We start from the raw sequence: 14,332 nt of genomic DNA on the forward strand, positions 1-14,332 counted from the left end.
CACAATTCAGTGATTCTGGGACACACAGAGCAGGGATGAGCGTGCAGACAGTAGGTAGAAGCCAGGTGGTGGGCGGAGTCTCCTCTTTGGCAGAGTCAGGGGCTATGAGACAGTTCCACAGAGGAATTGATGTAAGAATCTTGCAGCTTTTACGTGTTGGTCTTGGTGAATTAGACGGTGATAAAGCAGGCCTCAGAGACCTCTAAGAAGATATGCCATGGGGAAGTAGGGAACAGCTCAAGACAGAAGGAGGGGGTAAAGATTCAGTGAGTATTAAGAGAGCTTTGGATGCAAGGGCATCATGTACATGTTAAAAACATACTGAGAGACAGCCTCCAAGACAATACAGAGAAACCCTGTCTCGAAAAACCAAAAAAAAAAAAAAAAAAAAGAAAAGGGAAAAAAAAAGATACTGAGACAATCTCTACAGATGGTACTTTGACTATTTAGATGTGTTGGTTACTTAGAAGACATAAGACCTCAGGAAAAAAAAAAAACTCCACCTGGAGAGTCATGGAACAAAAGGAGAAACAATACATAATACAGGAGTGGCAGATGGGCATACACATACAGATGGATGCCCACACAGTGTACTCAGTTATCATAGAATACTAGTGCCCTATTTGTCGTAATGGTCATATGTGCAAAGTATTAGTTACATGTACAAGACTTTAGCCTTTTCTAAGTTTCCTTTCTTCTAGAATGCATTTAAACGAATTTTAAAACTTACTAAATAATAAAGCAACACAAATTATATAGAGGGTTTTCAAAAACAGACTGTAAAGAAATCTGTGTCTAGAGAATAAACCTATATAAACACATACAGTAAATACTTATAATTAGATGCCAGATACACATTATAAAATATCCAGTCCAAGTAGAAAATGTTCAAAACTTACAAATACTCAACAAAGAATATAGCTGATCCTGTACTTACCAAGAAGAGGAGGAAGGGGGGGCACTACAGGTATTCTAATGATCTCTAAAATTTTCCCCCCAAGAAAGGCACTGTAGAAAATAATTATGAGTCCAAACAAGTTTCCACCAGGGAGAACTTCTTCGCCCATAAGGGACCAGAGTAGAGTCCAAAATACAATGAGTGCAACTCCTGAAATATAAAAATATTTAATTCCATATAGACAAATGTGATGAACATGAATGTATCAAATATAATAATATGCAGACTTATATAGTTACACACAGTGTAGATTCATATTGCATACTGTTATAGCTGAAGTTAGTTATTAACGTATATTTCAGAGACCCTATCCGTTTATAGGATAAGTCTTAAATTATTTTTAAAATCATTTTAAGGGGGCCAGGTAAAAGTGTTTGCCATAAAACCCAATGATCTAAGGTCATTTCCTGGAACCCATGTAAATATCGAAGGAGACAACTAGAACCTGCCCTGAGCTCAACGTATGTGCGATGGCACACTTCTTTCTCATTACACATGCATGTACACACACACACACACATACACACACACACATACACAGACACTAAAATAAAAAATTTCAGACTCTATTTGAATTGTTTTTCTTTGTAGTGCTGGGAATTCAACCTAGGGTCTCACATATGCTAGGCGAGTACTCTACCACCGATAGCCCTGAATTCTGTAAAGCAAAACGGTTTCTTCTAATATCTTAGTATTTTTTTCTTTCTTTCTTGTTTTAAGGTAGGGTCTGGCTCTGTCACCCAGGCTGGCTTCCAAGTGTCTTCTCGCCTCTGCCCCTAATAGAGCCATTATGACCCACAACATAATGTCACATTGTGAAGAAATGTCATGAAAATATGATGAGATTTTCATGAGTCTTAAAACAGTTTTCCCAGGAGGAAGAAAAGCCTGACTGGCTGTGATACAAATTCTCAACTTAATTCATGATCACAATGGCAGAGAAAAATTTTAAACTTGAGTACTGAAAATAATACTTGGGTAATATTTTTATAAGTATCAGAAGGGGCAAAGCCTGAGGGAAAACGAACCTGGACGTTGTGGAGATAGTTACAAGGTACCCACGTGCAGGAAGTGTTGGTGGTCAGGGTGAGTCAACAAAGGTGGTACAGAGCAGGTGAGATGGCTCAGCCGGTGAGAGTATTTGCCACACCACTCTGACTACCTAGGTTTGGCTGTCAGCATCCCAGGAACAGTGTCATGCTGTGGCTCACATCCAATCCCAACTCTAGCACTGCCATGGTGTGGTGGTTTGAATAGGCGTGGTCCCCATCAGCATCCCAACTCTAGCACTCCCATGGTGTGGTGGTTTGAATAGGCGTGGTCCCCATCAGCATCCCAACTCTAGCACTGCCATGGTGTGGTGGTTTGAATAGGTGTGGTCCCCATCAGCTGATATGTTTGAATGCTTGGCCAATAGGGAGTGCCACTATTAGGGAGTCTGGCCTTGTTGTGGGAAGTCTGTCACTTTGAGGGTAGGCTTTGAGGTCTCATATGCTCAAGCTACGTCCAGTATAGCACATAGTCTCCTTCTCCTGCTTGCAGTTCAAGATGTAGAACTCCCAGCTCCTTCTCTAGCACCATGTCTGCCTGCATTCCATCATGATGATAATGGTTAAACCTCTGAAACTGTAAGCCAGCCCCAATTAAATGTTTTTCCTTTGTAAGAGTTGCTGAGGTCGTGGTGTCTCTTCACACAACAGAAACCCTACGACAGAAGTTGGTGCCAGGGTCTGGGGTATTGCTGTGATAGTTCTGACCATGTTTATGATTGGAGTAATGTGAATTTTGGGTTTGGAAAGCAGTGGGATGTTTTAAACACTACTTAATGGGCCAGCCTAGCAGGGACATAGAAGACAGTAGTGCCAAGGGTGATTTGAACTGTGGGGGCTAGGCTCAAGAGGAGAATATTAGTATGTGGGCTAGAGACTGTTCTTGTGTTATTTTAGTGAAGAATCTGGCTGCTTTTTGCCCTTGTCTGAAAAGTCTGCCTGAGGCTAAAGTGAGGAGTTTTAGATTAATTCCATTGGCAGAGGAAATATCAAAACAGCCTAGTATTGACTCTGTTGTGTGGTTATTATTGGTCACTCATGCAAATCTATAATAAAAGGAGCAAGCTGAGCAGGGAAAGCTACAAAATATGCAATCTGAGAGAAAAGGGGTACCAGGTGAAATGGTCTAAGTCCTGTGTTTGAGGAGATAGATTCAAGAAAAACCTGATATTAAAAGAAATAAAGAGTGTGGTGACCTCAAGACAAGACCCCGCCCAGCTAAGCTTCCAACTTGTAAAAAGTAACTAAAGAATAGCTTAGGTCCAGGTGTGGAGGTACACACCAGCATCAAGGAGACAGAGACGTCGGATCTCTGAGTTTAAGGCCAGCTTGGTCTACAGAGCAAGTTCCAGGACAGCCAATCTTAGGCAATAAAGGAAACCATGGAAAACACAAAGCTGATGAAGATGTAACTGAATGAAGGGATCACGTTCCAGTCCCAGCGAGCAGCAGAACTTGGCAGCGTCAGCCATGTGGTTCTGACTTTAGAGGTGAGGACAGAAGACCAGTGAAAGCTGCTGAGGCCAGGCATGCACCAGGGGTGCATGGAGGCCTGTAGAGCCCATTGTGTGAAGCTGTGGAGGTGAAGTCTGGATTGCCTTAGAGAACCCAGGGTGTTGGCGATGCCAGAACCATGGGATGCCTGCCACGGAGAGCTGCTAACAGGGAGTGGAACCAGCCCAAGAGGAAGAAGTGGGCTGCAGTCAGCAAAGCTGAAGAAGTTGGAGATCTGAAATGAGAAGAGTCTCTTCTCCAAAACAAGGTAGAAGGAGAAAATGCACTCACCTCAGAGTATTCCCTCCCTCACCTGAATAAAATGCCCCCCAAATCACCAGATGTCTACTACGTTTCATAATAGGTACACATCAAACCCACGAGAAGACAAACAAGACAACAGTGACAGTGGACATTTATAAAAGACATTAGGTACAGGGAGCTATGGGATAGAAGGACCTCACTGTTCAAGAGGCAGAATGACAAAAGAGTCTTAGGAAATCCTGGCTCTTGCCATGCTCCTAGTATTTTCCTTCTAGCAAGGCTATAAAATAAATATGTACCCACATATTTTCCAATATTTAATCATATTTCACAAAATTTTATCAGTTAACATTCACTAAATAAATAAGCAGTTCTTTTTAAATAAATCCAACATCAAGTATCGCGTACACAAAATAAATGAGCAAGGTCTGATTAGGTGAAAAAGTGAAGAGAGAAAGAGAAAATACAAGCAAGGTCAGGCAGGGGCCTCATGGCAGACACATGCACACAACGTCACTAAAACAAAATTAAACAACACAAATGAACACACAAAAATCATTTGCCTTCCAATGTGCCCACAGAAAACATGCAAAAAGAAACCAGACAAAAGAATTCTATCCATAATTGCCTCAAAAAATCTTGGAGTAAATCTAACCAAAGAAGAAATCTAACAACTTAATAAAAAAACAGGTTATTGAAGTGAGTTGAAAGTCCTCAAAAGCTGAAATACACCTGGCCCCCTTTACCACCAGAGAAATGCAAATGAAAACTACATTGATATTCCATCTAACCCCAGTCAAAGTGGCAGTCATTACGAAAACAAACAAATAAATGCTAGTGAGGATGCAGACAGAAGGGAACACAAACTCTTGGTGGGAATGTGTAGCACTCCATCTGCTGTGGAAATCAGCTTGGGGGTTCCTTGAAGAAACTAAAAATCAATCAGCCGTATGACCCAGCTCGGTGTTTACCCATGTTACTACATATCAACATATCACAGAGAGATCTGCATACCCATGTTTACTGCAGCACTGCTCATAATAGCTAAGTTATGGAGTCAACCTAGGTGTCCAGCAGCTGAGGGATAAGTAAACAAAAATGTAATCAACCAGGAACAAAGTTGCCATCTGCAGAAAAATGGATGTAATTCAAGACAATCAATTAGGTGAGTCTCAGAAAGAAAAATATCACTTTTCTCTCATTTCTGATTTATGGGTCTTATATAGATACATAAAATCATATGTGTATGTATGATATGAAAGTAGAAACAAAACTGTCTATGGCAACAAAGAGAATTATCAGGATGGCAAAGCTTGAGAAGGGTGAGGCTGGCAGGGATGAAGGGAATTGGATCCAAGTGTATTTGTGTAAAATGCCCTCATGTATCTCAGGACTGTGCACAATTTTAAAAACTGAACAGGACTTAAAAAAGAAAAAAACCATAAAAGGAGTAAATATGACATCATAAGGAGAATTGGGGGCTATAAGTGGCCTGAGATGACCCATGAAGATGGTTTGCTGCTCCCTTGACCTAGAAAACCCTACAAAATCATGCAAATCAAGAGGATCAACTCTTCATGCTCACTTTAAGAACACAGTGAAACTGCCCAGCCCACTGAGGGTATGCATATCCAGAAAGCCACCAAGTATCTAAAAGATGTCATTAAAGATGCAATATGTGTCATTTGGGTAGTGTAACAGCAGAGATGGTAGGTGTACCCAGGCCAAACAGTGGTGATGGATACAGGGTCGGTGACCAAAACAGAATGCTGATTTTTTTTGCAGCACATGCTTTAAAATGCAGAGGTCAATGCTGAATGGAAGGGTTTAGACGTAGATTCTCCAGTCACTGACACAATGCTCAACGGAAGGGTTTAGACGTAGATTCTCCAGTCACTGACACAATGCTGAATGGAAGTGTTTAGACGTAGATTCTCCAGTCACTGACACACCCAGGAGAACAAAGCACCGAAGAACTGCCCATGAATTTACAGAGCTAATGGCCGGAGGGATTAGCCCACACCTGAGCTCCCCTGCCACACTGAAATGATGCTCACTGGAAAGGAACGAACTGTTTCAAAGTCAGAAGAGGAGGCTGCACAAAAGAAACAGATATCCCAGAAGAAACTGAAGAAACAAAAACTTAGGGCACAGGAACAAATTCAGCTTGAAATAAATGCAGATGAAAGTTAAAAGGGGGTGCACTGAGGAAGGAGAGAGAGAGCAATTATCACCCTGTTCTGAAAGCTGACCACAGGAAATTAGGATGAAGGATGAGAGTGGGGGGGGGCAACGCACAGCCGGCAATGTGGAAGGCAGCCAGGGAAAAGCTCCTCTCATAATATAAACTGACCACAATATTAAGGGTCCCCAGCACTGTCATGGTGGCCATGCTGAAGACCACTAGCCTGGTGGAATTGCCTGCACGCAACATTACTCATGAGAAGCTAGGAATCTTTTATACAAAGATTCTTGATACTCTTGGCCAGTTCCTTTGGAAATAGACGGCAAAAAATTTGACCTAGCATCAGGACTGCCAACTAGAAGAGGTGATTCTTCTGGCTGAAAACGAACCGTCTGGGCATTTAAAAAAAGTTGCAATGTAACCAAACTGTCTCTATCTTGGGCATCATTAGTAGAAGAACCTCCTCCAGTTAGATAAAAACAATGAACGTTTTCCATCTATTGCCCATGTATACTTCTTCTTTTGAGAACTGTTCATTTGTTGACTGGATAATTTGAGTTTGGCTTTCAGTTTTTAAAGCTTATACATTCTAGATATAATTCCCAGGGCTGTATAACTGATAGAGAAGGTCTCTTATTCTGTAAGTTGTCTCTTCCATGTCTATTGTTTGTTTTTCTTGATTGCAGACGACTTTAAATTTCATGGCATCCTATTGATCATTCTTGCTGTTATCCCCCGAGCTGTGGGTATCTTTTCAGAAAGTTCTTGCCTATGACTACGACTATATCTTGAAATGTTTTCTTTTGTTTTTGTTCCTTGTTTTTTTTGAGACAGGGTTTCTCTGTATTGTTTTGGAGTGTGAGCTGGAACTCGCTCAGTAGACCAGGTTGGCCTCGAACTCACAGAGATCCACCTGTCTCTGCCTCCCGGGTGCTGGGATTAAAGGCATGCATCACCAACGCCCGGTCGAAATGTTTTCTTAATATGACTAGCACTTTCGAAGTTTCCAATTCTTGGATACAATCTGAAAATACTTTTTTTTTTTTACAAAGAGTGAGAGATAAGCATCTATTTCCATTCTTCTACATGTGGATATGAAATTCGCTTACTGCCATACTTTGATGAAGCTATGGTTTCGCTAATGTGTTCATGACACCTTTGTAGAAAACAGGATGGTTATAGATAGCTGTGTGTGTCTATGTCCTGCTGCCCTGCTGCCCTGCCATGATGGACTCTCAACCCTCTGAAACTATGAGCCAAATTAAACATTTTCTTTTATAAGCTGCCTTGGTCATGATGTTTTATCACAGCAATAAAAATCTAAGACATGGAGTAATTTGGCTTACTTTTTGTTCGTATCCTTTTTATTTCTTTCTCCTCTCTTATTGCTTTGACTAAAGCTTCAAGAATTATGTTGAATAAGAATAGAAACACTGGATATCCTTATATTTTAGAGGGAATGTTCTCAGTTTTTCATACTTAATATAATGTTGGTTACAGATTTATTGTATATCTTCTTAGTATGTCAAGACATGTTACATTTGTTCCTAGTTTCTTCACAGTTTCCATTAGGAAATAATGATGAACTTTGTCAAAAGATTTTTCAGTATTTATTGAGATCATATGTCATTTCTGTCTCTGAGGCTATTATGTACTGGATCAGATTCATTTATTTGCACATGTTGAACCCATCCTTGTATCCCTAGGATAAAATCAAATTAATCACAGTATAAGATTTTTTTATGTGTTGTTGATTTCAGTTTGTAGGTATTTTTATTATAAATTTTTGGACTGATGTTCATCAAGGAAATTGCCTGTAATTTTCTTTGTGTGTGTGTGTGTGTGTGTGTGTGTGTGTGTGTGTGTGTGTGTGTGTGGTCTACAAAGCTACACAGAAAAACCCTGTCTCAAAAAATAGAACTCTGTAATTTACAAGTAAACAACAACAACAACAAAACTCTTCATTATGGAGAACTTAGAAATAAAAAACACCATGCACTGAAATTCACCAGAGCCAAAGACTGTACATTGTGTTGAACTTTTATACATTTAGAAGCTCTGGAGTTTCACTCTGGTGTTGTAAGATATTATTTATGGCTTTTGTTTATGCTGCATTTGTTTAACTCTGTGAAGCTGTGTTACTGTGCCTGTCTAAAACACTTGGTGGTCCTAATAAAGAGCTGAACGGACAATAGTGAGGCAGGAGCAAGGACAGGCGGGGATGGCAGGCAGAGAGGATAAACAGAAGGAGAAATGAAGAAGAGGAGGAAGAAGCAGGAAGAGAACAAGGAGAGAAGGACATCAGGGGACAGCCACGCAGACACCCAGCTGGCCACGGAGTAAGAAGGAAAGTAAGATATAGAAAAGTAAGGAAGATAAAAGCCTAGAGGAAAAGGGAAGAAGGGTTAATTTAAGTAAGAAAAGCTGGCTAGAAAAAAGCCAAGCTAAGACAAGGCACTCATAACTAAGATTAAGCCTCCAAGTGTGATTCATTTGGGAACTGGGTGGTGGCCCCCCAAAAGAGAGAAAACATCTTACAATGCTCTGGCTTTAACATCTTCACATTGATTTGTTCTTTATTACCAAGAAAAAGAAAAGACCATTTTTTAGTTCCCATTTAGTTACTTATTCCAGTCAGATATGTGAAAATACCTGTTAATGCTCAACATCGTTTTTCTATGTCTGCTCTACGATGCAAAGGTTAAACACTCAGTACAGAAAATATCATTTTTTCCAAACAGCCTATTTTTATAATTCAGAAATAGGCTATTTATTAAGATAGTCAAAAGAAAAAATTAGTCTAGGTGAACCATGTTTACCACCTGAAATCTTGACTGACAAAAATTTAAAATCCAGTAACCTTGATTCTGCAAATATTTGCTTCTAATATTAAGGAAATTTAATGTATGGTTTTTTGAGAACTGCTTTGTCAGGGATACTTACATTGACTACATACCATCTTTGGGCATTACATCTGATACTTTTAATCATAATTATATGAAGGTAGCCAGGTTTCCTAAGTAATATTTTAGATGGTCAAAAGAAGTTACCCGTTCACTTACAGATAAGTCCAAGGTGCTTAATTTCAGCCTTTCCCGGTTTTTGGAGATCTGGTGTACTGATTTTGGTTTGTCCTCAAAATAAAATTTCTATGACATTTAATGCCACAATCACAAACTGATGACACTTGCAGGGCAAAGCAGAACTGGACAGTACATTAGTGTCCCCATCCCTGAACTCTGACTGCTCTGTCTTGCCACCCGGCTCAACACTGACATTCTTTAGTTTATAAGTGCATAGACACCTACCTGTATGAGTTTAAAAACTGATCCACACAAAATACTAACAAGAAGTCATATAAAACAAATTTGTTTTTTATATTTTTTTGGTTGTGAGCCTAGCCTTTAATGGTGGAGCCATCTCTTCATCCCTAAATTGGTTTTTAAAAATACAAACTAACATCTGTCACTTCTACCATGCCAACAACTTGACACCACCATCCATGCTCCAATATGAGCAAACTGCTACTAAGTTTTCACAACCACAGAAGAGATATATTCAAAATATTTTATATAGTAAGTACTCCATTATTCTCTGCACATATAAAGGCTGGTTATAATAGTTTTTGCTTTACTTGATTAAAAGTATGTCTTAAGCAAGCTAACATCAATACACTAAAATTCAGGAACCTATGACATTACATAAAGAAATCCAAAATTGGATTTATGCAACCATAAAAAGCAAAACACAATTACTACCATGCAAGATTGAAACTAAAAGCTGCACAGAATTTCAATTTACAACAGTAGGCTCAGATGTATGTGACACCCAAAAGTCAGCAGTGGGTTCTCCAACTCAGTAGGCTTAGGAAAGAAAGCACATTCTCTTTGTTCTTCAAATCAGAGAACAAGTCTCCCAACCTCCATAACAAGGAACCAGTCTTTACAACTTTTTGTTTCTACTTGTTAGATTTTTGTTGTTTCCCAAGACAGGCTTTCTCTGTGCAGCCCTGGCTGTCCTAGAACTCTGTAGACCAGGATGGCCTTGGACTCAGAGATCTGCCTGCCTCCACCTCCCCAAGTGCTGGAATTAAAGGCTTGGATCACTCCCGCCAGGTTTTACTGCTATATTAATGAGATGCTTTCTCTCCATTAAATGATTTTTATATGCCACTCAGCAAATCTGCTTCTTTATTACTTCTTCCAATTTAGCATCAGCCAATAATTTCTTTGCTATTTCCTTTAACTAGTCGTCTGGAGGTGGTTTCTTGAATGTTTGAATTAGTGGTTTGTCATCTGAACCATTTTTAGATCCAGACTATTTCCAATTGCCTCCACTCTTCTGGAGCATGTTTTTTTGTTTGCTTGTTTGTTTGTTTTGGTTTTTGTTTTTCTTTTAGCAGTAGATTTCTGTTTGGCTTTTTCTTTTTTAGGTTTTTTTTTTTTTTAAACAGTGACTGCTCCTCTTTATTTATCTCAACCGTCTAAAGACTCCACATTTCATCCTCATCACCACTGGATTTATCTGACAGAATTTCAACAAATCTGTTTGCTTTGACTCTGTTGTCATTATAGAACTCTCCGCTCCTTTTTACTGCCTTTGCTGGAAGGTGTTTCAGATCTTGGCAATGGCTTGTGGTAAGAAATTCAACAGTCTCTTCACTAGTTCACCGTTCACACTCATCCAGTCGAGAACCTCAGATGTGCTAGAGCACATCATCCCCAAGCTTTTCAACATTTCTTCCTTCTCTTTAGACTAGATCCCGCCTTCTCAGAGGAAAGTCGCCGAAGTGACCCACATTCTTCTTTAATGCCGACGATAGGCCTCATCTGTGTTTGAGTCATTTTTGTGGATTTCTAAGTTCAACTGTTTTTGTTTTGTTTTGTTTTTATTCGAAAGAATTTCAAATGTCCTTTTCAGCATCAACTGAAGTGATTATGTGGTTTCTTTCCTTCAGTTTATTTGTAGGGTATATTACATTTATTGATTTGCGTAAGTCAAACCAACTTTGCCTTTCTAAAATGAAGCACACTTGATCATAATGTATAATCTTCTTAATGTGCTTCTGAATTTGATTTGGAAGTGTGTATTAAGGAACCAGTAAGACCCTAGGTGATGTGTATGCCAAAGAAATGGAGAGAGGCTTGAAAAATAGAAAGCTACGAAATCTTTTTCTACAAATGTTCCTAAAACTACAAAACCAAAACCAAAAGAAAAGGGGACAGGGAACTAAGTCACTGACCTAAGTTTGACATTTCAGTACTGGTGTTGAACTCTGCCTGCAATCCAGCCTGCAAAGGGTAACCTTTGGGGCTCATAAGAACATTCCTTTTCCTCTCTTGTAACAGCCACACTCTAGAAACTGCCCACATGGGAGCCAACAGATGTAGAAGAGCTATGTGCAGAAACCACAATGTCAACAGGAGCCCAGTAACTTACAGCCACACGAGGACTTTTCAAGTGCAGAGAAAAGCTTAATTCGTGGTCCTTAGAAAGTTTAAAGTTGGCAAAGACCAAGTTAGAATGCATGGAAAATAAAACTTCAGTTATTTATGCTTCACTGTGTTTAGTCTAATTTTTGTTCTGTATGGGTTATATATAGTTGGTTGTCAAAATCTCTCCGAGTTTAATTGTGTAGAATATTCATAAAGAAATAAAAAACCAGGGGGTTGGAGAAATGGCTCAAACAGTTAAGAGCACTGGATGCTCTTCCAAAGGACCCAGGTTTAATTCCCAGTATCTACACGGCAGCCCACAGCTGTCTGAAACTCCAATTCTAGGGGATCTGACACCTTCATATAGACATACATGCAGGCAAAATACCAATGCACTAAAAATAAACAAATTAAAAAAGAAATAAGAAAAAACTCTTCATAAAAATTTGGCAACAATAAGATGCGAATTTTACATAAGGCCACAGCTATTTTAAAATCTGGGGCCTAATGTTAAGAACCTAATATTGCCAGGGACAATATTACTTCTAGCTAAGACCATCAAAAGGAAGTCTCCAACAAGCATCTTCAATTAACGTGGCTTCTAACTCTCAAATTTAACATTAGAATACATGGAAAAGAATCAAGCAATACTTTGGTTTTGAAAAGATGAGGAAATATTTGTTTCATCTACATATGGCTCAGACCTGAGCTTGCCATCTAGGATATACATCTTCTGCAGTGGCCTTATTATCTGCGTTTTATTAGGCACATATACTCCTCGTTTCCTCCCCATGTACATTTATTTCACATACCATCTGTAATTAGTTTATTGAGTGTTCCTTGTGGAGGACAATAACTATTTGTACTTCTGTTCACTTGTTTCGTTCTCTTTATTTCCTCGTGAGAAACATCACTGGTATTACTGGAAATCTGAAATAAAACAAGAACTCTTTTAAGAACTGTACTCTCCACATAATTTTATGAATGTAGGCAATTGCTACATTTCATAACTAAATTCGCATTACTGTCAACAAGGGGAACACACATTGCACTCTTCAGAACGAGGGGATGTAACAGCAGGCTTTTTGCAAGGAACCGTGTTAATACAGTTGCATCTCCATTATTGTCAGCATTTATATACGGAACAAGTGAGTCTCTAGTGCAGGCTCAAAGACTGAACCTGTCCACCCTTTATCTCCCTCAGACTAATCACTGAAACCTTCCTGAAATAAAATTGTAACTAAATTGCAACATTAAATGTGAAAAGTAATATAACTGAAAAGATGAGAAAATCAGAGGCCACATGCTCAGAAATTCAAGCTTGCCTCCACTAATATTTATACGTAACATTTTGATAATTTATGGTATATATCAGTCCTCCCTCCCAACCTTTGAATGCTAATGTAACTATGAAACTGCTGAGTTAGTGAGATGCTTGTGGTGTGTGACAATGCAGAGAAGCTTCTCCTGATGCAAACAAACAATTCCAACAACAAACCCAGAGTTATCCTTGGAATAGTGACCTTTGTGTCTACCGTACCATTGTCATGATGGGTGGGTGGACATACGGGCCAGCACTGTGTGTGCTGCTAACATTCTGAGTGCACTTTTGCAGAAGTGTAGAAAAGGCTAGACTGCGCAGATAATGGAGGGCTCAGAGGGTTAAAAAGAATCGTTGAGCCAACTCTGCACCTGATGGCTAAGGACTCACACTGCCGCTCTTTGAGACAAGGTTCTCAGATCTAATGACCAGTCTGCTGTGTTTGGGGAAGAGGTACTCTCTGGCGTCTCCATCACTGTATGGAATGCTGAAAGCACAACAGCTGGCTTTTATTAGGGTTATGGAAAGTCACAAGCCACACACAGTAAATCAGAGCATCCTACCTTATAATTTCAGAGAGTACAATAAATGGATGTAGACTAGGATGAATTAATTACTGATAAAGCAATAAGAAGCAAGGTGGGATGTTTGTAATTTTACATTGGGCTTTCTGGCTTAAGAATTGTTGGCACCTCTACTTAAAAAATAGCAATTTATAATTCTAACAAAGGCTTAATGGCTTACTCTATATGCTTAGAAGACAACCCTCCCTCTGGTTTCTTCAAAATACTTAACTTTCATTGATTTCAATTGCTTAAATTTTCTACCACACAGAAGGAAGTACACCATATTTGCCTTATTCCCAAAAACCTACCCAGTCTGGGTCCAAAACACTGTCATAATTCCTTTCATCTGTCTCATCCTTCCCGTTCATTTTCTAGAACCCATTAAAATCTAACAGCTATTACAAAATTATATTTTTCACTTTTTTACAGGCATATCTAAGAGACATCTATATAAAAGAACCAAACAAATGGTATCTTGCTACGTAGCCTGGGATTTCTCAGTGAACAGGAGGCTTTCCGTTTCAGGAAGGCCAGTTGTTGCCTGTCTCTGCTCCCTGGTGTGTGGGCTTCTAAGCACATGCACCACACTTGGCTTTCCAGGTGGGTGCTAAGATCCTCAGGCTCTCACAGTGAGTCATCTCCCCAGAACTCAACATACAGCGTAGTTTTACGTTTTTACCTGAGTAACTGTAGTAGACTGTACAGTAGCAAATGTAGACAGTTGGGATTCATTGTCCTTCTTGACTGATTCTGTGTCATACATGCTGATATTTAAGGAAAAATAATTTGAAAGAAAAGGCAAATCTATAAATCCACATGAAAACAAATATGGTTAAGTAACATTAATGTTTAAAATATTTAAATACATTTTTTTATCATAGCCAAGTCAGATACCTTTACAGAAAAAAAAATCTAAATACTTGCTTAAGGCGAGTGGAATGGCGAGTGAGTAAAGGTACCAGATGCCAAGTCTGATGGGTTGAGTTCAGTCCCTGGGAACCACATGATAGAAGGCAGGAACTGATTCCCACAAGTTACTTCCTATGTGTGCTGTGACACG

At 39.3% G+C, this 14,332-nt stretch overlaps 1 protein-coding gene across 1 annotated transcript in view; it reads right to left on the reverse strand.

Moving 5' to 3' along the window:
- Window positions 1-14,332, reverse strand: part of Slc9b1 (solute carrier family 9 member B1) — a 42,394-nt gene that overhangs the window by 24,197 nt on the left and 3,865 nt on the right. The window contains exons 2-4 of the mRNA XM_040751759.1: window positions 13,952-14,036; window positions 12,198-12,315; window positions 938-1,108 (exon numbers count right to left, since the gene is read on the reverse strand). Of these exons, the coding sequence (XP_040607693.1) occupies window positions 938-1,108; window positions 12,198-12,315; window positions 13,952-14,035 (373 nt within the window). The 5' untranslated portion in view covers window position 14,036. The remainder of the gene's footprint in view (window positions 1-937; window positions 1,109-12,197; window positions 12,316-13,951; window positions 14,037-14,332) is intronic.

The sequence above is a fragment of the Mesocricetus auratus genome, unplaced genomic scaffold (assembly GCF_017639785.1).
Source record: "Mesocricetus auratus isolate SY011 unplaced genomic scaffold, BCM_Maur_2.0 Super-Scaffold_100009, whole genome shotgun sequence".
In the NCBI taxonomy this organism is placed as follows: domain Eukaryota; kingdom Metazoa; phylum Chordata; class Mammalia; order Rodentia; family Cricetidae; genus Mesocricetus; species Mesocricetus auratus.